This window comes from Xenia sp. Carnegie-2017, unplaced genomic scaffold, assembly GCF_021976095.1.
Source record: "Xenia sp. Carnegie-2017 unplaced genomic scaffold, XeniaSp_v1 HiC_scaffold_21, whole genome shotgun sequence".
Lineage (NCBI taxonomy): Eukaryota > Metazoa > Cnidaria > Anthozoa > Malacalcyonacea > Xeniidae > Xenia > Xenia sp. Carnegie-2017.
The window spans coordinates 5288871-5315432 of NW_025813484.1; the positions used below are offsets into that span (position 1 = coordinate 5288871).

Below are 26562 nucleotides of genomic sequence, written 5' to 3' on the forward strand. Positions count from 1 at the left end.
AATTTAATAAAACTTCCAAATTCGTGTAAGCATTGAATTTAATAAAACTAGTATGTCTCCTTAATGTGTGTTAGTTAAATAAAACTTGTGAATAGATCTTTTTAAAAAAGTTTGAGTTTTTGCTGCTTTTTTAACCTCTCTTCGCTTGCTGTTACCTTATGTGCTCAGACAAGCAAAAAGCGCAAAAATTTCTCATGAGAAAGATTAGAAAAATCATTGAGTTTAGTGTAAGTTGTATGGATACTACAGTACTGCAAATATTTAACACATTTACAGTGATGGGCGATATTAAAATATCGATTCGATAACGATTACGACAATACATGGTCTACTTTATATCATAAGAAAACCGAATTGCTTTTTTATCGGTTTCTAATCATTTTACAGAAAGCGGAACGTTCACTGCGGAGGGTAAGGATTAGACTGTGGAAATCGTGAATTCAATACCTTCCTCCTTCAAAGGCAGATTGCTATCTTTGTAAGTTTAGCCAATTTAGGACCAACAGATTTCTTTCATATGAATGTTTTATGCAGTGCGGTGTTTGAAATTCCCGTTGAGTCACCTGATTTTTTCAGGTTCCTGAGACGATTGCTTAAATTGTCCAGCAAAGTGCGAAGATCATATCTTCATTTAATTAGATTTCTTTCAGTTAAAAAATAATGATGAGAGAAAGAGGGGGGTGGGTCCCCAGGCTCCGCAGTACCTACAATACCTTGCACGAATTATAAGTACATGTTCTACTCTACTCAAGCTTCAGCCAGTAACAACGAAATACTTGAAGCTACTACAGGAGAATTATTTGTCAACTTCAACCGCAACGTGCACCATTCATTAGGTACACCACACATACGTGCAAACCGTATCGAAACTTTCTGGTGGAAATTCATGTAAGGAAAGATAAATGACTACATTAATGTCAAAGGAAAACCCTTGCATACCAGGAAAATCAGTTTCCTTGAACAATCATCACAACCATGTATCTTGCGTCAATGGAGAAGGGACACTAGTAGAAGTATCCTTCTGAATAATGGAATCTTGCGTCAATGGAGAATGAACAGTTGAAATATCGTTCTGAACGATGGTATCTTGCGCCAATGGAGAATGGACACTAGTTGAAATATCCTTCTGAATAATGGAATTTTGTGTCAATGGAGAATGGACACTAGTTGAAATATCCATTTGAATAATGGTATCTTGCATCAATGGAGAATGAACAGTTGAAATATCGTTCTGAACGATGGTTCTTGCGTCAATGGAGAATAGAAACTAGTCGAAATATCCTTCTGAATGACGTTGGGCGTTGAATATACGCGATATTGAAAACATATTGGTAAATACTAAAACAACAGTTCAAGAATTAAATAAATTGCATAGGAGATCAAAATTCATTCCATGAAAGAGCACAGAACTTCAGCACCTTTAATCCCCAATTCACGACATACAATTGCTTCAATGAGCTTGCACTATTAACGAATTTATTTTCACAGAAAAACTGCAACTGGAAGAGAAGGAATCATTTGAAGAGAACAAGTAGGACAACCGGCTGTGATAACTAACTGGGGGTACGCCCTTTTCAGAAACTTGATCAGTTTCAAAGCAATTGAAGAATTTTAATAATATTCATCGACTTAATCAAGATGACTTTCTCTTTATAACAAAGAGTTCGTATTGAACAATTAATTAAACATCAAGCAAGGGTTGCACAAGTTGACAGGGAACGCCGAAGATCAATAATTCAGGAGGCTCACAGGATATTTGAATACATGCATGCTCTACTTTAAAAGTTTCTATTGAAATCAATGGTGATTATGGATTGTAAACAACAATAAAACGCGTGCACTGATTGGTTTATAGCTGAGCTTGCAATAGCCTGTGCAAACCGTTCTTAGCTCAATCAATTTAATCAAATAGAATTTGCAAATCAATCATGAATACATGTTAGAAGAAAAATTAAAACGTTTGTTTTAAATTTGTCTGTTTCGCATTATCGTAGTTTTGTAAAAGAAATAAAAGATGTTTTTCGTGTTTGCACTGGCTTATGAAAACCTCGAAAGAACTATAGAGCAGGTGCAACCCTTGACCTTCGGTCTCGGGCTTCCACTGATCTGCTCTCGATAATTTCCACAGGTCTCCTCGGTTTGATTAGTTCTGTGTAAGCACAGAAAAAATCTTTTATTACTTGATTATAACATGAATATGAGCCCAAATCATCAATATTTCTCAGTCCCTCTCTTTTATTACTTGATTACAACATATGAACATATAAATATAGGTCCCAAATCGTCAATCATCCACGGTCCCTAACACTAGTTCACAATGACATAATATCATCAACACCACAAAAATAAAGACAGTACGGTGTATATTGAAAAGACAACCTTTAGAAATTGATGTGTTGTGACGATGTGAATGCATGATCATTATGTTGCCACGGTGCATAAAATATTTACGACTACGTGGAAATATTACGTATCTTTGTTACTATTACAACAGCTTTTTCGCTGCTGGTAAATGTCCGAAGATCTTATTTTTTACACACCCTGTATACATAGGCACCATTTTCAATGTTCGTGTATGAAATTACCTCTTGTTCTTCCATCAGGTTGATCTTTTTTTTAAACAGTTTTTCAAGATGCAATATAAGCACACGATGCGAACAACGTAAATACTGTCTTGATATAACCTTTTTCAAAAAAAGACAAAAATCAAGCACCATGAAAACGAGGTTTTTGTAGTCATAACGGATTAATGACACAAGTGTAATGTGAGATAAATAATGCAAATAAAGTCTTGTACATTTGGAGTTATCTATAAGTCCATAACTTTGAAACCAAATTTACGACTCAAAGGAAAACAATCGTTGTCTATTATCAGGGAAGTAAAAGTTGGGGGGGGGACACTTGGGGACGGATCCACAGTTCTTACAGCTCAGGGGGCTATCCAATTTCTACTTCAGAAATCAGAAAGTTATTAATCACAGTTTAATATGCCGAGCTTGGTCACGTATAGTTCGGTATGAATGTAAGTGTAAGCCTTTTCCCAAAAGTACTAAAGGTAATATTCATACAGAGATTATGACTTAAAATAACTTATGAATGACCTATTAATCATCTCAGTGAAATGCTGTGATCACCCATGACGTCATATATGACTTTTTTAAGATTTCGCTGCTTCATCCTTGTCAAACCTCCCCCCCTGTTAAAACTAGTTCTATAGCACTGGCCATAATTAATATAAGTTAATCTTTACTATCCATCAAGTCGTTTGCTCTACCTCGCAAAAAGTCTGCCCAAATAAGATTATGTAATCGCACAACATGCTTTTAATTTCTGCATAATTACCTATGATTTGAAGACAAAATGATCCTATGTATTTTTATAAATTAGCCATTAAAGCAAACATCTTACTACGTACGTGTTTGTAGAGATTTTCCAAAGGTCTAAAAAAAAAAACGAATCGTGTTCGACTTCAAAGAAATTGGAGAAACAAACGAAATGGCTCAGCCGCAGCACTATAACCCTCCAAATTTCAACAGCAAATGCAGGCAGCAAAAACGTCAGTTTCATACTACGCTGAATGTTGTGTTCGGTATAGGCACTGGAAAGGATAGTATTGTCAGAGAGAGTACTTGGCATGTTATAATTCGTGTTATATAAGTGTTACAATCACAAGCAATATGAGACAGGTGCGACAGGAAATGACTAATCGATTCCCAGAGTGGACAAGCAAAGGAAATAAGATCCTACCATTCATTTCTACACAGCACTGCCTCTTTCCTCACTAATCTTTTGGGATCGTCCAAACATTTTGATAACGACTTGATAATTTGGTTTTTTTACGGATACAACTTGTGCAATAAAATGGCAAAAAAAACAAACTTTAAAAAAACGAAAAGTCGTCATAAATTATAAATAACTAAATTAAACAATGCTACTCTGATCAAACAAAGCAACCGCTGCACAGGAAAAGTATTTGCAAGAGCCGATTGCGTGTTCCAAAAAAATGTAAAAATACACGATATTCGTAAGGAAAACGTCATTCTTTCAGCGTAAAACATTGAACTTAATGTAACTGGACGGCTACCTCACGCCAAAATTTGAAGCCAACAATTCAACTGGTCCCAATCTTTCCGCGCGCAGCCCTCAAAAAACTTCATTTACGACGATAAGCTAGAAAGCGAGATTTAAGCCCCAGATACGCATGTCTGGGGGTGAATTTAGCTTCAAGCAAGTATAAGCATGTTTGTATAAATAAGGCAACCTTCCAGTACAATATTTACTTCAATGGTATAAAACGAGACATTGGTCACGTCAACCAGATAATTTCTTAGCGTGGTTGCTTATGAATAAGAAGAACGTGTAAATGTGTCAACTTACTTCGTGATAAGGTAGGACAGTCAAAACACCGAGACATTTTAAAGACATAGAACGCATTTGCTAAAAAAACCAAAAAATAACGTGTACATAAAACAAGATGAGCGTTCGAGACCGGGTACATATAGGATCATAACTGAGTTAAAGAACGAGTCTCGCGGTAATGCTTTGCGCGCTTAGTCAGATGTATGGCCATTCTTGGGGCACCTAAAAATGGCGACATAATGGGTTGTTGGTGTTGCAATTTGTCTACGTCTATCCCCAAAACTGGAAGATCAAAGTGAAATAGGCCAAGAAATGGAAAAGAAGCAACGAGACTTAGCAAAAAATTTCATTGCCGTTATTAAAACAAGGACTGATTTCTTACGCATCAGTAAACACAGTTTTCGAATCGCCTTTTATGGCGTTCTAAAGTTGCCTTTCAACAGATCTTGTTCGTCGTAGCATGAAGGCCAGTCTATGCAAATTCTGACCTAGGTAGATGGTATGGATATATATTGCACTGACGAGTCCCTTGAATGACGTCACAAATGTAAAACGTTCCAGACGACGGACAATGTCCATCAAAATGCCAACTTTCAGCAGCATTAAAATGGAACGATACGACCAAATCAAGAACTTTTTCGCTGATGTGTTAGAAATCACACCAGATTTAATGTCGCAAATGAAAATTTTTGCTGAAAGGGGCACTTGAAGTATAGCTAAAAGCCTTTCACACGATTCAATTGTTTCGGTTACGACTCTTAGTTGCTTCTTCAGACGGTCCGATAATTTTGTTGATACTTATGTTCGTTTGGATATTTATAGTCATTTAAACAGCGATTTGTGTTATCCAGTACAGTTTTTCGTATTTTTTTGTCCTTGTTTCTCAGTGTTTTTCAATTCTATGTAATTTGACTAGTCGGCTTCCTTTGATCTTGTCGGATGAAAATAAAGCAAGCTCTACATTCATCTGATTTTTTAGATTGACAGATCCGACTATGGGAGGCTTACTTTATATGTGTTCACACGTTCTGTTTTTAAGATCAAACTGAATCGGATCCGATCAATCGGATCGTGTGAACAGGCCTTAAGAAAGACGTTATTTTACAAATGGTTAGTCAGAATGTATCTCTGTATCAGACATGGAAAGTAAACACAAGCGCGCAGAGCATTACCGTGAGACGAATTCTATATAAAGACATCTTACCAAGGATGGTGCATTCCTCGCCAAGTGTAAGTACCTGGGTACGAGTGACGTCACATACTGCGATAAAACTGTGGGCAGCTCGTGCGTCAGGGAATAAAAAGTCTTCAGAGTGGACAATTGGATGCTGCTCTCGTCACATGACAACGATTGAACCAGTAATGGAAATAACTACAGAAGGTAAATGACGTCACATGACATAGCTACACAAGCGACAAAGACATCAAGGACAGAAGCTAAAAGCAGAGAATGTCGCCCTTCATTGCGCATGCAGCAAGGCAGTTAACAGGGGCGAAACTAGAAAGCTAATTGGATATTCATAATATACGAATATTCACCAACCAATCAGCGTTCGAGATTCGCCCTCAACAACAATTACGTTAGACCGAGTTACATAAAAGCTGTAGGTAAACGGTACCAACCATCGAATGGGGTTTGTGAGGAAAATTCGAAGTTGAGCACTCCAATTAACCACACGCATGTGCCGAAAAAACAATAAATCGCCATCAACAATATGACGGTGATATCAACATACCGTTGGTATTTCGCTGAGTAACACCTGTTTTGGAAGCCCGTTCATGTTGTGAGAAAGAGCACATAGATAGAGATGCTTCGTTTCTAAAAATCAATCAAATACGACGACTTGAGCCAAGGTTCGTACAATGCCAAAGTAACGAAGAGCACACAGAGCAAATGAATTGCACGCAAAGTAAAAAACGACAAGACTTTACCAAAAAAATACGAAAACTAAAAAACATTTCGAAAGAATCGAGAGATAATGGTGCGGTGACATATAACTTGAAAAATATATCACGTTGATCGGTTATTGTAAAGTTCGGACATTAGACCTTTAGGACTCGAGTTACTTTTTTGAGCAATAAAGGGTTGAGATACAATTTCAACTGCACTTTTGAGTAGAAAGTAGTCAAATGACATGTTAATAATAACTCGATGAAAAAATATGAACGCAAACACATTCAAGCACGTCTAAATAAATTCAAGTGCTTTCAATGCCTTGAATTTTTCAATTTAAATTCACGGACATTCGAGGACATTCAAGTTCCTCACGTGTTGAGCACGTGCATCTTTACCAACAAGAGAGTGTTTCTGCTATTTACCTTTTCTACTTGAATGAAATAGATTAGTAAGCAGGGGCGAAACTTGAACAAATATTCTCTGCTTGTACATGAGCTGATATGAAATAACGAAAAAAAAATGATCAAATAACGGTTAAAGATTGGATGACACTTTGTATATGAGTCCGGACCTTCATATTTGCATACGACGCATTGACCATTACGTCATCAGAATCCAACATGATGACGTAAAAACCATCCGCAGCGCATTGACCAATGACTTGATCGTCGAATAACTTAAGCAACTGCGATAAAAGAATAATGATTGCACAAGAAACGTTGTATACTGATCTGGAAGTTCTTATCCAACATAATTTCATCAAAACATACCTTATCAACGAGTTTCAGCCCCAGATTATGACCTCGTATCAGCAACGCTTTAGAAATCTATGAATGAGATCATATCGTCACGTTACTAACTCTTTCCTAAGTCACAGTTTCTCAATTTTGGGATTTTAGCCAAAAACCACTATTTTGTCCAGCGGTCTGTTCTGTATTTTTTACCGAAGTCAATTGACCAATCAAAAACGACTCAATAAATATTCAATATATGATGTTCAATAAATACTATGACAATTATTAACAGAAGTGGATAAAGAGGTGCACAGTGGTGCTCATCCGTGTAGGCAATGGTACACAGGGGCGCATAGAGGGATGCAAATTGGAAAAATAAAATTAAAACCCATCCTTTTAACGGAAAAAGCTTTAATGACTACATTTTAGTTTATTGACTGATTTATTTTTTTAATAAAAGGCGTCGATGATGTCTATTTTGTTGACCAAAACGGGAACTAGTATCCACCATTTATAATGAGTACGTTAGTAAATAATTGCTTTCTAACCGCTGAACTTTAGCTGATTACTAAGCAAAGAACCTCCTCCCCCCGTAAAAAAATCCTTGCTGCATCCACAACTGACTTATAAAATTATATATTAATTCCTTTCTCTTATCCAAAATTGACTTATGCATTAAAGTTAGTAACGAGGCGATACAATAAATTCTATTTTTATCAGAACGTCACCAGGGGTAATGATTAGCGGGAGGGAGGGGGGCGGGTATTCATCTAACCTTGCCATGATTCCTAAAATTGCTTACCCATATGAGAGAAATGGTTGCTCTCCACTTTTCGTCTTCAGTGCGATCTTTTTCCAACAACGGATCCAGCTTTTCAAGACACTTTCCTACTTCCACTTCGACTTCATTCTCTACATAAAACCCACTTGCCGTGAAGAGCCTCGGAGAGCTACGAAGCCCACGAATGCTCTCCCATTTTGAAATATGACGGTTGGAATTGTAATGGTATTTTTAAGAGTTTATCAAATACTCAGACTAGATCACATAATACGCAGTAAGATGTTTATATAAAAGAGGAGTTCATGTGTAAAATTGCCGATATAAAAACAGAAAGAAAATTTTTAAAATTCTCTTAAGAAGTAGAGGACTACATAAAACATTCCCAAGTGTCTGGATCAGGTTATCTAAACACTTGAAACCATTTAGTAATTGTTTTTACAAAAAAAAAACATCGAAAAGCATAGCGTTGCAAGCTTTATAAGCGAAATTTCGAAAGCTAAATACCAATGTTGATCTACGTTCACATTTATTCCGCCAGAAATGCTTCCTAAAATAATTTAGGCGAGAAATCGTCTTTTTTTCAGACATGTTCGAAATTCTCACGTCAGCATGCCCTGATCCAAGCACGGGCATCGACCAATCAGAGCACGAGTTTTTAATACGTCATTTCATATGATCCTTACCATCTTGTATTCTGTTGATTAGACCAGCCAAGCATTTCGAAGCTTCAACATTAGTTAGTCGATGACGACATTCCACAGTTACGTTAAGCAAGCGTGAATACAACTCTGGAGTACGAGGATGCACGATCTATAAGAAAATGAGCATTTTCCTCATGAAAATTAAATACAAGACGCCGTATTGGATAATATTTACCTTTTTGGGAACGTTGCATAATACGGATTTTAACAGAATGACTAATTGTGTGCGTTGCCACGGCGACGATGTCTAAACAACGAGTAGTAGAACTTAATACATGAAGCTATTCTTATTTAGGGAAAGAAAAGATGTTTACTGTGTTTGTACAGGCTTGTGGAAACAAAAGAGACCTTTGGGAGAACTCGAGAGCAGATCAGTGGAAAACGAGGGTTAGCATCTTATCCAGAGTTCCCACAAACGTCTCCGAGGTTTGCATTTAGCAAGTGCAAACATAGGCGGCCAAGAAATCTGTTTTACTGTTTAGGCTTTATATGCAATCAATTTAAATAGGAAATATATTCTTGATTCATATGCAATGTTTATCACGCAGGCTATCTCGCGCGACTTCCACGTTTGCATAGTCTGAACAGTCTAATATTTTGACAAGGTTGGCAACTCTCAACATAAAATTACCGACCGTTAACACATCACATTCACAAAACTGTAAATATCTCATAAATACATAGCAAAACACGAAAAACAACTACATCTCGTAATTAACGAATAATTTTACGATATTTTTGCAGTTTTTTAGCATTCAAATGTATTTCTATGCATATGAAAAACGTGAATGTTTTTAGGGTTTGTGGCAAATATTTTGCAAAACCTATGCTGGGGACACTCATCTTGTGATTCGTCATATTTTTGAATACTCAAACGCAATGCAGATTAGTTGAATTTGTTTTCGCATACATTAAGATTGGCTACAATTTTTTCAATTGTTTTCACATAAAATTTTGCGGAAATCAAACACAGAAAAACAACACAGAAAATACATTGACGTTGCGATCTTACATCCAACATGTTCAACACATCATGATCAAATGCTTCGTCGATTTTATCAAATTTTGCATCTACCAAAACTTCAAACACGATGGAGATGATGTCTTTACAGCAACTACAACAAGATACAGCTTCAATTACTTGAGTGATAATAAGAGAGTCACGTGTTTGTGGATGTAGATCGTCCAGGTTAGTAGAGTCCTATAAAGGACTGTTATTATTGATGTTGACTGACGTTTCGAGAACCTTAGTCAGTCAACATCAACAACAACAGTCCTTCTCAGGACTCTACTAACCTGGACGATCTACATCCACAAACATGGAACGACATAACCGGGTTCAAACCATTTACTTTAATAAGAGAGTCACTGCAATCTTCAATCACAGGAAACCTTCCTCATGGAGAGTATTCTTACATTTTTGTGCAATTCTTTGATCAGTTCCGTTGAACTCCAATCTTGAACTTATGTAATATACAAAATTCAAAACACGCAATAAAACTCACCGCTCAGGCAACTTAGACGAAATTATCCGCAGCAATTTGGAAAATGTTTCAAGTACTGCCGAAGCGAAAACGAATTCCTCATCTTATGAATAAAAAATACCAAAGGAGGTTCAAGAAAATATAATCAGCATTCGCCAAAACGACGATCACTATATGAACATACTTGCCAGTGAATTTGTGACGGCAAGTTTTAACACGCGAAGGAAGACAACTTCTTTGTAATAATCAAGAACGCTGAATGATTTCTTTAGAGAATCTAAAACACAAAATTTCGAAAAAAATCGTTTCATAATGGGCAGGCAAATTACATACAATAAATGAACAAAAAATTTTTTTCTTGTACAGTCACAGGCCACTGGAGAAACGTCTCGCATGTAATTTTAAAACGATGTAGGAAGTTTAGTTGAAAATTTGGATCTGGCAATTTACAAGTGAAAATTATTTGCTAATGCAATGCTAAATGCTTCGACAATGTTTCGGCCATGATCGGAAAGCATCGTATATTTGCTGAGGTATTTTTGCAATTCACGTTCTCTTTGGTACGAAAATTAGTGGGCAGAATAATTGCTTCGAAGAAATCATTTTGAAAGACAAACTGTCGACAAGTAGTTTTCAATCAATTTATTTTATCTTTCAATTCGAAAGCTTTATTGAGAAACCAGTCACCACGGTCGTTTTTTTTTGGAAAGCCCGCTTGGTTACTAAATCATCACGTTCCTATAACTTTTTCGCCTAAGTCATATTTTTTCAATTTTGGGATTCTTGCCTAAAACTACTATTTTGACCTCTGGTGTGTTCTGTATTTACTGCCCGTGCAGAATACACAAGTGGGCAAAATGAACCAATAAAAAAACGACTCAATAAATGCTCAATAAAAAGTTTGGCTTTTTTAAAGTTATATTGACTCTTTTCTTGTTTTCTCAAAACTACCAACAATGACTTAAACATAAAAGTTAGTAACGCAAAGAAATTTGGAGCATCATTATACCTCGGAATGATACTAGATGTTGATATCTATGTGTCGAAGGCCGTAAGCAAAACGGGTGGGGCTACATACGCTCGATTGACTCAACTTATAGAACTAAGCATACATTTTTAACTATATTCGGTTTTTGCAAGCATTTAAAATCATAGCAACATCGTCACCTTCAAGAATTCCAATCAAACAATCAATTAGCCGGCCGATGCTTGTTTCATGAGCGGAGTTTTCATCTAAAAATTATACAGACACGCTACAACAACCTTGCATTCAGTAATACTAACGATTAAAAAACAAGAAAATAACATTCTTCACAAAGTAAACAAACCTTTACACAACTTTGTAAGATTGTCAACCAAACAGGGTAAAATACATGCAATATTTTCTTGTTCGGTACAAAATATGGTCAAAGTGTCAATAAGGTCTTCGTGGGTGACACAGGAGCTTATGGGGACTTTGTTCATTCCATTCGGGATCGGCATATCGTCTGTATCGAAACAAACAGTCATTATAGAAAATATAGGTCACGTGATCAAACGCATAAATGTCGCCATTAATAAATGAACAAAGTACCTATCGCAGAAAGTCTATTCACAAGCTTTCCTATGACATGACGACGAACCAAGAAAGAATATCGGGAAGAAAGATAAGCCAATGCTAGTTTAGTTTCATGCCTTAAAATACACGAGCGATGCAGTTCAAAATCAAAGTGCACTTTTTAAAATAAATCGGAAATTGTTGAGCACAAATTAATCCACCACTCCAGCGACATGAGCCATTGACAAACCTCACGATTTTCTCGTCATCTTGAAGCATTATCGCGAGCAAATGACCGAGGAACGATACCAACTGAAGAGCAAGAAAAAAGAAACAAGAATAAGAAAGAAACGATGATTTACAGAAATTTTTTGGTTTCTGATGTTCGAATGCGTTGAACCATTTGTTGAACATAGTAGGATTATACATGACGTCCCGAAAAAAAAAACGGAACTCACATAAAGTAATTATGCAATCGCTAAATTTATTACGCACAATAACGCAACTAGCATTCAAAACTGTTCAATGAACTTGACAGTTCTGCGCCTGTGGAATTTAGCACGGTTTGTACAGTATTAGTTAAAGTAAAACAAGTAAAAGTATTGTCATACACTGATTTTCATCTTAAAATTAAAACGCAAAACCTTTGGAAAGGCAAAGCGACATTAACTGAGTTATGATCGTATTTTCCATAAGTTGCAACGAGCTTCGACAAGCGTACGACTAAATCTAAACAGGCTGTACAAACAGCCATCGCCGATTAATAATCTTATGCAAATTTCATTTTAATGCATGCATAATTATTTGTACATGTTCCGCTGTATTTAAGAATTGAGATGGGCAATTAAGACTCACAAAGAAATGGTCAAAAAATGGCATACAAATACTATGCAATAAAACACCATAAAAATAATGGTTAAATGACGACCAAACAAGAAGAAGTGATGAACTAAAAATGGCGATAACCCTAAAACACAAATACAATGGTCCAAAAACTGCAACACCAATAATAATCTCTATTCATACAGCACAAATAATGTTCGAAACCAAACTTTACAAATTGCCTTGAAAAGTGCAATTGCCATGGTGGAAGGTCAAAATGCCTAATTATTACTTAAATTGTACAATTTAATTTCCAATACCTCATCTTCGACCAGAATTCCACTGGCTGTCATGGCAACAAGGCCGGCTATTCCAGAGCTACGATGAAGAGGATTTTGGTTGACGAGCAACGAGAAGAACAATCCGAGAAGATTTTCTTTGAATTTCATCAGACAATTCAAAGAATCTGCAAACAAAACCATACAGAAACGCTAGCAGGCGTATCAATGGAGAAAATCAGGTGAAACCACAAGCTACAGCTGCAGTTGTATTTATGCTTTTGGTTGGTTAAACTGCAAGGATTCTTTCAACTGTGTTATATTCAATTAATGAATCTCAAGATCACACGGACGATGTCTATATTTGTATTGAATTGCCTTGTAATGACCAGATACTGAGATTCGTAGTTCGGTTAAACGCATGTCCACAAAATGCGTCAATGCAAATGTTTCCCACTATAGAAGATACATGTTATAAGCAAACGTATGGACAAATTTGTTGAGTTTTTGAAAAGGTACAACCATGCAGGCCCTTCAATTCCGCAGCTATAAGTTTTTTCCAGAAACCCGTAAGATAATGATCAAACTAATAAATGGTTTGAGCCCTGGAGTATCGTTACATGTTTGTAGATGTAGATCGTCCAGGTTCGTGGGTCTCGAGGATTGTTGGTGTTATTGTTTACTGACGTTTCGACAATCTTGACGGCAGTCATTCTTAGAGTCAAGTGGGGAGTAAACTATTCGCCGTATTTGTTGTCTGTTTAATTTTACTCTCTATGGCCATTTCTTTTACATACAGTACGATGACGTATGAACCATACAACAAATAGGACAAACCAAATAGTAGAGTGGAGTGGAGAGGAGTGGAGTAAAGTAGAGTAAAGTAGAGCAAAGTAGAGTCGAGTAAAGTAGAGTAAAGTAGAGCAGAGTAGGGCAGAGTAAAGTAGAGTAAAGTAGAGTAGAGTAGAGTAGAGTAAAGTAGAGTAGAGTAGAGTAGAGTAGAGCAGAGTAGGGCAGAGTAAAGTAGAGTAAAAGAGTAGAAGTGAAGTAGGAGAAAAGGAGAGTAAAAGGAGTAAAAGTAGAGAGGTAAAAGGAGTAAGAGTAGAATTAGAGTGAGACAGAGTGGGACAGAGTAAAGTGGAGATAAGAGTAGAGTGAATGGAGCAGATTAAAAGAGGAGGAAAGTAGAGCAAGAGTAGAGAAGAGTAAAAGTGAAAAAGTAGAGCAGAGTAAAGAGTAAATTAAAATTGAGCAGAGTACTTTTCCTTAAATTCTTGCGACTTCAAGGAAACTTTCCATCAAATGGACTTTTGATGGCTGACCTTCAAAACAAAAGCAAGTTAGATTTGGTCTCGAGCAAAGGAGGTCTTATGCAAACGAGAACTTTTCAAGCCATACGATTGGATGATAAATCAAACCTGTTTGACCATTTCAAACTGCTCCAGAAAAATTGGAATAACTTCATCCAAAACTTTCCCGCAAATCACATCTTGAAAAAAACGAGAGAACGTGCTAGCAACGACAATTGGTGATAGAAAAGACTAACTTATTTTGCATTCAAGGACGAAAAAACCCAACAAAATAAAGAACTAGTTCTCAGCCATGCGCATACAATTTTCACAACAAAATACGAATTTTATTCGTTTATTCATTCGCAGATTTTCACAACAAACTATTGCGAAGAACCACTTAACATGAAAACGAACCATGAAATGTTTAAAATGACAGTTTGTTTGACAGCATGTGCAGATTCTATTGAGACAAAAACATTCAAAAAAGATTCAAAAAAGACAAACGAGAAAAGTTGCACAAAGATGTTGTGTGGAGGATAGCATCATCAGATGGATGAGCAAGGAGTATGTTGAATTTCGGTGACGAGTCTGACGTCATAAGAATTATTTTGCTCCATTATTGACCCAACGTAGGACCATATAAAATCCACTTTCGTTTTTTCAACAAATTAATATACACGTGCTAGATGCTAGATTGAGTAAACATGCGTCGCGTAGCGTAAAAATTTACAAAGATTCCCATCCCCCTTTACTAACCACAATCCCACTTCATTCTCCTCCTTAAAAGCAGCAGAAAGCAATGAACCTCAGGGGTTTTCATAGAGGAAATACGTGGCAAATTAGGTTTGAAAATTCTTTACACTGAAAAAGGGGGGTTGAAGACTTTTCACTTTTCCGAACAACTTACTTTTCGAATTTTAAGCTTTCGGTACAGCCTTAACAGGCCCTTACGAGGAAATACGAGGAAAACGAGAAGAAAGTCCACATTTTGTAGCTACAGACAAGCGTAATCTTTAAACTGCTCACCTGACGCCATCGAAGCATTCTGAAGTATACTCGCTGAAATTTTTAGTATCTTTTGATCCTGCTTCAAAAAATTTCCTTTAATATCTAAGTCGAAAAAAAAACTCTGAGACAATTTTTCAATTTTCGATATGTTCGCGACGCACTCTAAGCCACATGTAACAAAAATACGAACCAGAAAGCATCTTCGTTAAAATGTTGTTTAAAGTGCCACCATGATTTAGCTTAAAAAGTAATAGTTAGCATGTTAATGGGTAAAAAATTATGTTTTTCATTACAAGAAACACAACGGTACCTCTTCGGCCAAAGCAATATTTCGCATAATACTCCGAATCGCCTCCAAGCAAGCTGCCTAATTAAAAACAGAAAAATGTTAGATAACAGCGTTATATTGCAGGAGGTTAAAAAAGAAATTCATACTCAAACCTCGACGGACTGTTCGGATGCCATGAATATCTACATAATCAACAGAAAAAGAGAACAACGCTATAACTCAAACGATACAAGGCTTGTTTATCACGTCACAAGCAGCCATGTTGGTTGAATTCAACACAGAATTTTGCAATTTGGCGTTGACAATTGCAATTTCAAGCAACATGGATGAATTTTTTTTTTGTTTTTCCATTCATGCGAGCCACCTTTCACAGAATTTGACAGATGAAGACGTTGTTTCAATATCGTTGCCTTCAAAAGCGCACGAACACACATATCTTTAAGTTTGACGTGAAGACAATACATGATTTGACCGACAATGTTCAGGCCTCGAATAAAAAGTGATTTTTGAATACGTTTGCTTCGTTTCAAAGCACTGTGTAAATCAGGGTTCGTACAAAGCTAAAAGAATGAAATTTGAGCACTTTTCTATGACTTTCAAGCTCATCTTTTAAAAAATTCGAAGACGAGGAACACCTTGAATTGCAAACAAAACACAACTAAAGTAAGAAATCATTAAAAACATCATTAACATGAAAGCAAAACAACTTTTCCCATAACAAATCGAGAGCAAATGGTGTTTTTTCGTAAAACTTGAAAGCTTCCAAGATGGTATGTTACTTTGAACTTTCTAACATTTACCCTTTAGGACATGATTTATTTTTTTCGTGCATTAAATGGTTAAGATACAATTTCAGCTACACTTTTGAAAAGAAAGTAGCGCGATGACATGTTTACAAAAATTTAAAAAAAATTGAATTCAAGCACATTTTGTAAATTGGTTCGAGTCGCAAGAATCTGGGAACTTTAGTAATTATTCTAACAACAGGAGATTGATTATTTCGATTCTTGTTTACCCCTCGAACATAAATGCAACAATCTCTTATTAAGCGCTAGCACATATAGTTTTAACATTACAATATACCTCTTGTTTTATATGATTCCACAAAGATGGCACCTGCTCGCTAATGAACCGTGCATCGTAAACATTTGCACACGATGCCTTAGAATGAGAAAGTAGTCACATTTCGAAACTCCAATTTTTCAACTTTCAATAACAATTAAGATAACGTCGGATGAAAATACGTACTAGGGTCAACAAAGCATCTTTCTTGGCATAAATCACATCGGAGGATATCTTTTCAATCAGCAACGGAACGCAAAACTAAAAGGAATTAGAAAAAATGAATGAAGACTCGAAGCGAAAATATCACTTGGAGAATAGGAAATACCGTAAAGTCTCGAAAGTAACCACCCGCAGGCAACTTTCAAGGATTAATAGCCTCAAAGGTCGGCCGCTTTCACGAAGGGGGCGCTTAATTTAGAGTTGTTATTTTCGGCATCAGTTAAGTCCGATGGTTGACTATTAATCTACGCATTAAAAACGGTATTTTTCAATGTATTCAAAGTTGGGTAATGTTGCGGTAGTTGACACAAATGTACATGATGAACGTTTTATTTGGATAATGAAATTTAAATGTGATATAGATAAAGAGCGCGGTTACTTTCGAGAGAGCAGTGTCTTTCGACGGAGCAGTTCAGTGAAGTGTAATATTAACTGGAACGCTAACTCCAATACTCGGGCTAGAGACCATTTTGAAGCCACCCATGATGCCTTTTTGTCTGCGTTTTTAGACATATTACCAAATCTCGTGAGGTAAAACTTATCATGGCCATTTGTTCTACTGTATTTTAATGTATATCGTCGTTAATTTGTTAAAATAATATCACAGAACTTCTAAAAACGCACAAAAACCCTTCAGAAAAACTAGCATGAGTATTGGCTTCAAATATGGCGGCGTGGTAAGCGTTCCAGTTGATATTATAGTTCACTGAGGTGATTACTTTCAGGAGTGAGGCTACTTTCCACACTCCACGATAACATCGTGGATAAGCAATATTACAGATGGATTGGTTAAAATGTACTTACAGGTGCAAATATGGATGTGGACGCCAGACATTTTCGAAGCGCTAAAATAAGCTGCTCTCTTGTTATGGAATGTGGATCATTGGGAGGCTAAACAGTTAATACAAGTCAATTCAAACTAAAGTAGCCGTATAATGATAGTAGAAGTACGATTATTTTTATAGATACTTTGGGGAAATATCGAGAAGAACTCACTGGAGTAAAATCAATAGGGAAATAGCAAGATGTCACTTCGAACAAATCTTCGGCCAAATGGTCTAAAAGAAACGTTCTTAGAAAGTTCGCATAATTTTGCAACAAATTCAAGCAGTGTACACCACATTATTTGAAACACGTAATGTCAACTTCATTTATTTGCTAAACCAAAATTGTGACTGTCCAATGGGTTTCATTCTTATAGCGTGTATTCCAACAGTCGATTGAGGGACAACTATGGGAATGATGCCCAAGAAAGCTCTACGAGCCACCATATTTTTCTTAGAATGCCTGAATGTGCTTCAAATGTAGTAATCATGAGACGGACATAGCTCTCATGAAAAAAGACAAATTAGCAAACCGCTAAGGAATAGAATAGCCCGCACTACAGGTTTGGGGTACGCTCAAATTCGTCTTTTTCATACCAATAGGAAATCTCTTTACGATGATTTGAACAAGCTCGAAACAAACCAGCAAGTTTCTTGGATCCTGAAATTGACGGGACATAGTCGTTAAAATAATGAAAGCGTTCATAAAAAACAACGAAATTGCGATAAATTAGACCTTCTCTCCGTCCATGGCTTGAATGTAACCAAAAACAAAATCCGTCCCAAGTGTTTGGAGCTCTAGAAAATTAACACGAACGAGTCTCAAAATCAAGACAAACCAAACTTGGATGAAAATAATTAAAATCGAACTTAATAGAAAAGCCAAAACAAAGGTTTATTGAGTTGACTAAAGACTGGCTGAACTGGCTCATTGCACAAATCAAAGAAGTTTGCATGTTAATAAGATTTAAAAACATTATGGCGCGATAAAATACAGTAATTTTATTAATTTTATTTACCAGTCATTTTCTTTTCAAGCAGTACAGTGAATAACATGAAAACGTTATATCGATCTGCCGGTAATAATGACTAAAAAATTCACAGAAAAACATGGTTTGAATCACAGTACATGAGTTTTATTTAAAAAAATACATTGCGATAAAACAGAGGAACAAATGACATAAGCTAGAATAATTTGATAGGTTGTTAGTGAAAATGTTATGGCATTGCTACATTTAAGAAATGCGCGATTACTAGCTAGTGCAAACACGAAAAACATCTTTTGTTTTTTTATAAAATAACAATCATGCAACAAAAATAAATTGAAAACAAATAACATGCATTCATGAATGATTTGCAAATTGCCTTAATTGATTCAAATGATTGAGCTACTATGGTTAAGCTAAGATCGGTTTGCACTGGCTGATATAAACTCAGCTATGGACCAATCAGCGAAGGCGTTGTATTGCTGTATAACTCCAAATGGCGCTCCCTTTCATGGATAAATATCCTGGGTCCACCCCTCTAGTAAATAGCTAGATGGTAACTGTCATCGTTCGTCAGTAGCTAGAATTTGCAGGCTTTTCAAAAATCAACAAATGGCAAATAACGATCTTATTCCATCCAGTGTGCGAATTAGTTCAGAAAAAACGATGTGCAATTTTTTTGACAAAAGTGTTTCTTTAGAGGCATAATCAAATCGATATTACGTTAATTATTATATAGCACTAATTGCTAAATTAATATTTTTAAATGTGAACAAATTCATGATTTACGACAGTGTTTTTCGTTAAAACCGCTGATTTTTGCACATCGTTTGAAAAAGTGATGTGCAATTGTTTTCATTTTAGCTAAAACGATGTGCAAATTGCACATCGCACACCGTTAATTCGCACACTGATTCCATCATAGTAATTTTTGAAAAAGTCTTCATATTCTACTGATGAATACATGTATAGTACTAGTCGAAACGTTTAGAACAAAATTCCTACTTTTTACAGAGTGTGTCAATTATCTTGTGTTTTACAGAGTGTGTCAATTATCTTGTGTTTTACAGTGTGTGTCAATTATCTTGTGTTTTACAGTGTGTGTCAACTATCTTGTGTTTTACAGAGTGTGTCAATTATCTTGTGTTTTACAGTGTGTGTCAATTATCTTGTGTTTTACAGAGTGTGTCAATTATCTTGTGTTTTACAGAGTGTGTCAATTATCTTGTGTTTTACAGAGTGTGTCTATTATCTTGTGTTTTACAGAGTGTGTCAATTATCTTGGGTTTTACAGAGTGTGTCAATTATCTTGTGTTTTACAGTGTGTGTCAATTATCTTGTGTTTTACAGAGTGTGTCAATTATCTTGTGTTTTACAGTGTGTGTCAATTATCTTGTGTTTTACAGTGTGTGTCAATTATCTTGTGTTTTACAGAGTGTGTCAATTATCTTGTGTTTTACAGAGTGTGTCAATTATCTTGTGTTTTACAGAGTGTGTCTATTATCTTGTGTTTTACAGAGTGTGTCAATTATCTTGGGTTTTACAGAGTGTGTCAATTATCTTGTGTTTTACAGAGTGTGTCAATTATCTTGTGTTTTACAGAGTGTGTCAATTATCTTGTGTTTTACAGAGTGTGTCAATTATCTTGGGTTTTACAGAGTGTGTCAATTATCTTGTGTTTTACAGAGTGTGTCAATTATCTTGTGTTTTACAGAGTGTGTCAATTATCTTGTGTTTTACAGAGTGTGTCAATTATCTTGTGTTTTACAGAGTGTGTCAATTATCTTGTGTTATACAGAGTGTGTCAATTATCTTGTGTTTTACAGAGTGTGTCAATTATCTTGTGTTTTACAGAGTGTGTCAATTATCTTGTGTTTTACAGAGTGGGTCAATTATCCTGTGTTTTACTAAGTTTGTATTTTACAGTCGTAGCTAATACACACATTATTACCTGTACGTGAATCTCTTTGAAAATTGCATGAACTATCCTAACAGCTAATCCCTCTTGAATCGCCTGATAGCTTACCTAATTGTAAACATTCATGAATAATATTTGGCACATATAGAAATGAGAAATTGGATGTTATCATCATATCAATCCCGAAGTACTCTATAAAGTATTAATTAATCCCAAAGTACTGCGCTGCATCCCACAATCATCATAACACAAAAAACCGTAACGTTACAAGCGCAGAGAAAGTTGCAAACAATGACAGATGAAAAACGCAAAAGAAAAAAACTTCACAAAGAAACTGTAATTTTGTTAAAAAAACCTTTTTTTCTTGGTTAGCAGCTCATATTACTTCACATGGAAACGTTAACCTTGATAACAGGCTTTTTGTACTGTCATTGCTTGCTTTTAAATGTTACAATCTGCAGCCTGCAGTAAGAATTAAATGTACCACATGAAATGCAAAGGCAAATAAAATGAATTGCAATAAGATAACAAAAATGCATGATCTGGTTTAAATATTCAGCTTCACACAGATACAATACAACATACCAAAGCCAATAAACCAGAAAAGACATGAGGAACCACAGAGAAATGATCCTTCAGACGATCACAAAAAAATTCCACTAGAACAGTTACTAATAATAAAGTGTAATAACAGTTGTGATTTTGGAAGAAGTATTTTACAACCAGATAAACTCCCTGTAACCAGCAGCAATCCATTCAGAAACTCAAGCTTATCAATTATTCATTTGTTTATGTAACTTATGCATATTTAAACACTGTTTTTATTCCAAAGCCATCATCAGAGAATATATATAATACATTAATCATAACACGGTTTTAATATGCACATGAAAAACATGCGACTTGGACGAGATTTGAACTTGCACCTTCGAGATAGTAGTCCGCTGAGTAAAACACTGTTTTAGCGACCAGATTGTTTGTGTGAACAAAATCCTACAGTAGTCTGTGACCTTGTGAATATGAATGTTCATAATGGCAAAATGTAGATAAGAGTAAAGTGTGCTTAGTCACTAAATTATCATAAGCATACCTTCGTTGTTGAGGAGTTTGTTGGTTACAAGCCTACAAAGCAACAAGGACAGCAGTTGTGTTCCCTTGCATCTTTTACCTGTTTCTTGATTGGTAAGATAGGGTCTAAAATTGAACAACAATTCAAACATCTCACATTTTACTACAGCCACAATACATCCAAAAGAAAGTCGAGCAATTGTCTTACACAAATAAATGATAGAAACATATATGATATAAATGATGTTAGAAAAAATCGAAAAGAAAATCGTGCAGCATTAAAACACAGCACATTACATTTAATTTTACATTTGTTAGAGGAAAAAATGAGAGTTCAATCACCAACTGACAAGATTGTTTTGATTATGATAGTTTGGGTAATTGAATCACATATTAAAATGAAATGTAGAATAATTTCTCTATTCAACCCTTTGAAAACATTAATAACTATGAAGTTATAGTTTGCTATAAAAGGAAATCAATTTATTCTGTATAGCAATTGACCTTTATGAAGAAAATGCCTCAATAAATCATATGATTACATTCATTTTCATACAAAGCAAGATTTCATATATTTATTTTCCAAGTACAATTATCAACAATAATAAATGTCTTTCAATTTGATGGTGACCAATGTGAAGAAACTTAGTTCATGGTTAATAATATCATGCTTCCAGATAAATGATCAAATAATCATGCAAATCTATCACATCACATGTATCAAGTGCAAGTCCCTAAATCAACAAAATTGTGAGAAGATAAACTTATACAAAATGGGCCATTTAGTTATGTTCTGGTATGTCACCAGTGATACATAGTTCTAGCACTTTACACCTTTCTCTAAGCTTAGAATTTTCTGGGAACGTAACAAAATTGCTATTACTTAAGTCAAAGGTGCAAAGTCACATACATTATAACCCTTGACACTATCTTGTCAGCCTTGCTAACTGTAAGAGTTAGATTAATCTTTGAATCAGAGATAACAAATTAAATTCTAACTGATAAAATCAACTTAATAAACATTCAAACAAACGCATAAATTACCCTAACTTTTCCACGATCTGCAATAAATTAACCTCTTGAGAGAACAGCTAGAATTTTATAATGAGATGTTTCAATGATTGCATATACAACTCTGATAGAAACTTGCACTTAAGAAAACTTTAACCTTTGTTAAACATATTGAGAACTGCACCGCGTTCTTCCTCCAATTTTTCTTTCATATAATGGTCGATTAACTCGTCGGCCATGATCTTTTCTAAATTCTAATTAACTGAACCAGTGAACGGACAGGACAGTGGACAGGGACGGTCGAACAGCACTTCTTGGGGAGAGGAGGGAGGGAGATGATTTTGACATGTAATCTCAACATTTATGTTGTCATATCGATTGCACAAGTGGTTCACTGTTGAGACAAACCCGATTGCGAATTTTTTTGTGTTGAAAGCATCGGATATTTTTTAATATCTTAAATTTGAGTACCGTAGTTATATCTCATATGTAAACGCCCATAAAAATATCTTGAGTATTTCTTTATAACAGCGATTTACCGGACAGAGTGAGAGCAATTCCTCGTTCTCTATCGTAGTTATATACATGTTGAAAATGAAATAGTTGTTTCCACAAGAAAAAAGCACTTTTCAACAAATATAAAAAAGTACAAACACATTCAATGCCATTTAGGCGAGAGCGTACGGACAATAAAGAAAGGTTAAGATAACTGGGCTTATACTGGGCTGTTGAGTTTTGACCAATGGTTGTGACAAAACAGTTGTCTTGTTTGAATTCTTGTTCTGCTACATTGCCGATATCAAGATCGCGAAAAAATAATATTATATAAAAGTAGACGTACATTTTTTCAATTTTCAACCTATTCAGTGATGTCAGATGAAACATTTACAAAGTTTTGTGCATCATTTGGCAGCATTTCTTCACTATCTCGTCTTTTAAAAGGGTGTAATCAAATTTCACTTTCGACCTCTAACGTCATTGAAAATTTGTTTGGTACTAAGCATATTTCACAATCTTGGAGAAACAGAATCATAAAGCCTCATAATATTAAAAATTGCATGAGCAGAATTGAAGGCAATCAATACTAAAATTTATGAAATAGCTGTTTTCAAAAACTTTAAAACATTTTGCGAATGCCATGTGTTATTTTCTAAATTTGAAATTTTCTTTCTTGTGACTTTATTTTTACGGAATTTTATGGCAAGCCATTTCAGAAAAAAGGTGGTCGAGAAAAAAATCTCCGTTCAGAAAGCAAACCAAACTTGAGAAAACCGTGTTTATCATTGAGTATTTGCAGATGGTAGTTTATGGCAAGCCAAACGTGACAAAAGTGTATTGAGAATTCCAACCGCTAGTCGAGAATATCAACCATATGCTCAAAATATGATCTAGCATTTGAGAAAAACAAACTATACGGGTTGAGAATTTTAAGCGATGGTCGAGTATGCGGCGCCAAGCCGGACAAATTTGTCTTTCAGGAAATATAAGTGCTGAACTTCAAATTTGCATTTTCTGAATCGAATTAATCGGTTCTCAACTCAAAATATATCTGATAAACTTAACAATATATGCCAAAATTAAAAAATATAATTAGAGCATACTTTTTTCGAAGAGCATAAATTTTTTAAGTTTAGACTTTTTAAAGGGTATATTTAAGGAACGCAGGACCGTCGAGATACGGTCTCGTGATAGCGACACGGCATACTTAGATGAAGCCGAAAATGGCGCGCAACCAGCTGCAAAGAGAGCAAAGTACGCCCCAAAGTCTGGGCACAATTTTGAGGGCCATTAATAATAGAACAAAATGATCCTTAATAATAGAGCAAAATGCTTTAAATGTTAATCATAAAATTAACGAATCCGACGAACAACCTGATGAGACTTCTGACACGTTGAGTATATTTATGGGGAGGGGGCAGAATTTCAGGAGATAGATGATAAGGTAGACAATGACAATCTTCTCGAAATTATAGCTCAAAGTTTGTCTTCTGAAGAGTAAACTGGACCTCCTATTACAGCGTCTCTTGCGAAAATTATTCATTCCAACACATGCTTGTTCTGTTGGTTACAAGAACGTGAGAAAATGGCACGAGACGATGCAAGAAAAGAAAAATTTTGTGTCAGATCTTGTTTTTCAAATTTTGGGAGTGAGGACGCCAGTTGTAATGATAGAAAATAATCTTGACGATTATGGACTTGAAAAGAATGGAAATTTCACAATTCTTCCCAATGGTGAGAGACAACGTCTGAATTTATACGATGCTTGTCTTAGAAAAAAGCAGAGACGGAAAAGAAAAAAGAGATAAATTTGGGCATGTAGTATTGAATGCTGCATTTAAACAAAAGAAAAAGAATCGACTGAGAAATGGTTATGAAGTTAAAGCCAAAAATGCAGGTCAAGAAAGATTATCAGACGTTACACATAAGCAATAGAAATGTTTAAACCTATGTTTGGTAGCTTTTTTGGAAAATCGTTCATACAGTAAATCTTTATTCAAAGGCTTTACCAACTCACTTGTCTCGCGTGCAATGCAGTATATTTCTGAGAGCAACATTCAAGAACAGTCTGTGAAAAAGGAAATTTTAGAGCTGGTGGTAAATATGAATTTGATGGGATTATCGGATGATTCAAAATTGAGGAGTATAACAATTAGTGAAATCAACTGTCGTCATGGCGACGATATCACTGAGCATGGCCTTCAAATGCTGGAAAAGAAATTTGGGATAAAATGTGCCGAATCATTTTATCCAGGTATTTTTAAATGGCTCTATCTTAAATTGTTCTGATAGTTAATTCTAAATAATTATAGCTAATCCAATTCATAGCTTATTTTTGAATACTTATTTCATCGTATGTATGGTGAATAAACGTAATTTCTAAAAACTTGATGTTTGTTTATTGTAGCTGAATTTATTGGTCAGGGATACAACCTTGTCACGGACGACTTTGTTTCATCTCGGGTTTTGAAACTATCCCTCGTTGATAATAAACAATTTGGTTTTAAAATTCCTGAATTTGCACAAATAATGAAGTCAAATGAAGCTGTATTTTACAAAATACATCGACACAGGAATGAAAGTTCCATTAAATCGCGCCTTCAAGCCTTGGGCCTAAATGTGAGCATGACACCAAGTATATTGAAGATGGTTCCAGAACTTGATGTAAATCTCAGCATAGAACGTCAGAAAAATGACTTGTGATCTTCAACCAATACAAAGATGTTGATAGAAGTGAAATTAGCAAAGATAAATGTTGAGTAATTTGATTCGACAAAAATTAGTTTTGATAATGTGTTTCGATCTGCTGTGAAAGATCTACCAAGTAAAAATATCAAGGACAAGAAAGTGATGAAGGAGTTTGTGGATTTTTTCAATAGATTCGGTCAGTTTATCGTCACGTTTGCGTATGTTGGGGCATCAGTTGAATTTGATAGTCATGATGATAACATGGAATTGTAAAACCAGGTTGAAAACAGTATTGGCGGCTGTATTGGTGCATATAATGCAAAAATTTCTGGTGAACGACAAGCATCAGCGAACCAAGAAAGAAAAAACCTTTTGAAAACTCCATCCACTAAATGGAAAGGAGGGCATTAGACTTGCAAGATAAAGAAAAAATCTCGGAATGGAAGACATCTGTTGCTAATGATCCAGTTTTTTTAAAAATATATACTAACTTTGCAGCACATTTATACGTTAGTTGGAATGATTGATAATAAGAAAGGAAATCTTACCAAGGAAGCTTTCCAAAAAATTTTTCAGATTGACATTTCAAGTCTTTACAATAATGATTTGTCAAAAACAAATTTGCAAAGGGAAACCAAAGAAAAGGATCAAGAAAGAAGAAATTCCAATACAAGGTTGGCGTCGACAAGAGAGCCGGATAGTAGTGGATTTAGGAAGATATATGATATTCTTAAAAGGCTTTTATCATTAATTGATGTTTTCAATGTCTACGGAACATTGGTTCGATTCATTTCATAAGTCAATATTTTTTATTTGAAGGATCACTATTGCACTTCTGCGTTTATTTCAAGTATTCCATGCATACCATTATAAATTAACCTGTTTTTGAATATTTCATTCATTCTGCAACGAAGATAGTATGAGTATGCCAAAACATGTATGCAATAAAAAACTTTGTAAAAATTATGGCTGGTTGTATAAATGCGTAATATCACTTTCTGCTTAGCTTAAAGTTTTCAACATTCAATTGCTGCTTTTACATATGTTCTGAATTCCTTCTCATTCTAAAACTACTAATCCTGGGTGTTTAAGTACATAGCTAC

At 35.3% G+C, this 26562-nt stretch overlaps 2 protein-coding genes and 1 long non-coding RNA gene across 5 annotated transcripts; all 3 read right to left on the reverse strand.

The window, feature by feature from the left end:
* Nucleotides 1–870: 870 nt before the first annotated feature.
* On the reverse strand, nt 871–13131 carry LOC124444172 (MMS19 nucleotide excision repair protein homolog). 3 transcript variants are annotated; one of them, XM_046994756.1, is made up of 23 exons: nt 12636–13131; nt 11744–11805; nt 11530–11630; nt 11285–11443; nt 11124–11189; nt 10141–10233; nt 9978–10059; nt 9485–9587; nt 8648–8719; nt 8455–8581; nt 7793–7902; nt 7027–7083; nt 6828–6941; nt 6679–6751; nt 6096–6178; nt 5564–5731; nt 4378–4437; nt 4085–4205; nt 3748–3848; nt 3416–3440; nt 2586–2684; nt 1419–1499; nt 871–1338 (listed from the first exon to the last, which is right to left on the reverse strand). In XM_046994756.1, exons 1-18 carry the CDS (start codon nt 12795–12797, stop codon nt 4185–4187), a joined length of 1713 nt encoding a protein of 570 aa, XP_046850712.1. In that variant the 5' UTR covers nt 12798–13131; the 3' UTR covers nt 871–1338; nt 1419–1499; nt 2586–2684; nt 3416–3440; nt 3748–3848; nt 4085–4184. The 3 variants fall into 3 exon arrangements, with proteins under 3 accessions (XP_046850712.1, XP_046850714.1, XP_046850713.1); XM_046994758.1 differs by lacking the exon at nt 4085–4205; XM_046994757.1 differs by lacking the exons at nt 871–1338; nt 1419–1499; nt 2586–2684; nt 3416–3440; nt 3748–3848 and having other exon boundaries at nt 4077–4205.
* A 760-nt stretch (nt 13132–13891) lies between these two features.
* LOC124444588 (MMS19 nucleotide excision repair protein homolog) lies at nt 13892–21042 on the reverse strand. The gene is made up of 15 exons (XM_046995200.1): nt 20780–21042; nt 20228–20302; nt 18310–18379; nt 18027–18088; nt 17888–17951; nt 17463–17524; nt 17271–17357; nt 16431–16505; nt 16266–16343; nt 15335–15364; nt 15204–15260; nt 15084–15132; nt 14912–14995; nt 14012–14082; nt 13892–13915 (listed from the first exon to the last, which is right to left on the reverse strand). Exons 1-15 carry the CDS (start codon nt 20948–20950, stop codon nt 13892–13894), a joined length of 1059 nt encoding a protein of 352 aa, XP_046851156.1. The 5' UTR covers nt 20951–21042.
* Nucleotides 21043–21072: 30 nt separating this feature from the next.
* On the reverse strand, nt 21073–22512 carry LOC124444182. The gene is made up of 3 exons (XR_006947872.1): nt 22431–22512; nt 22307–22353; nt 21073–21388 (listed from the first exon to the last, which is right to left on the reverse strand). It is a non-coding gene; the product is annotated as an uncharacterized LOC124444182 (long non-coding RNA).
* Between the last annotated feature and the right edge of the window lie 4050 nt (nt 22513–26562).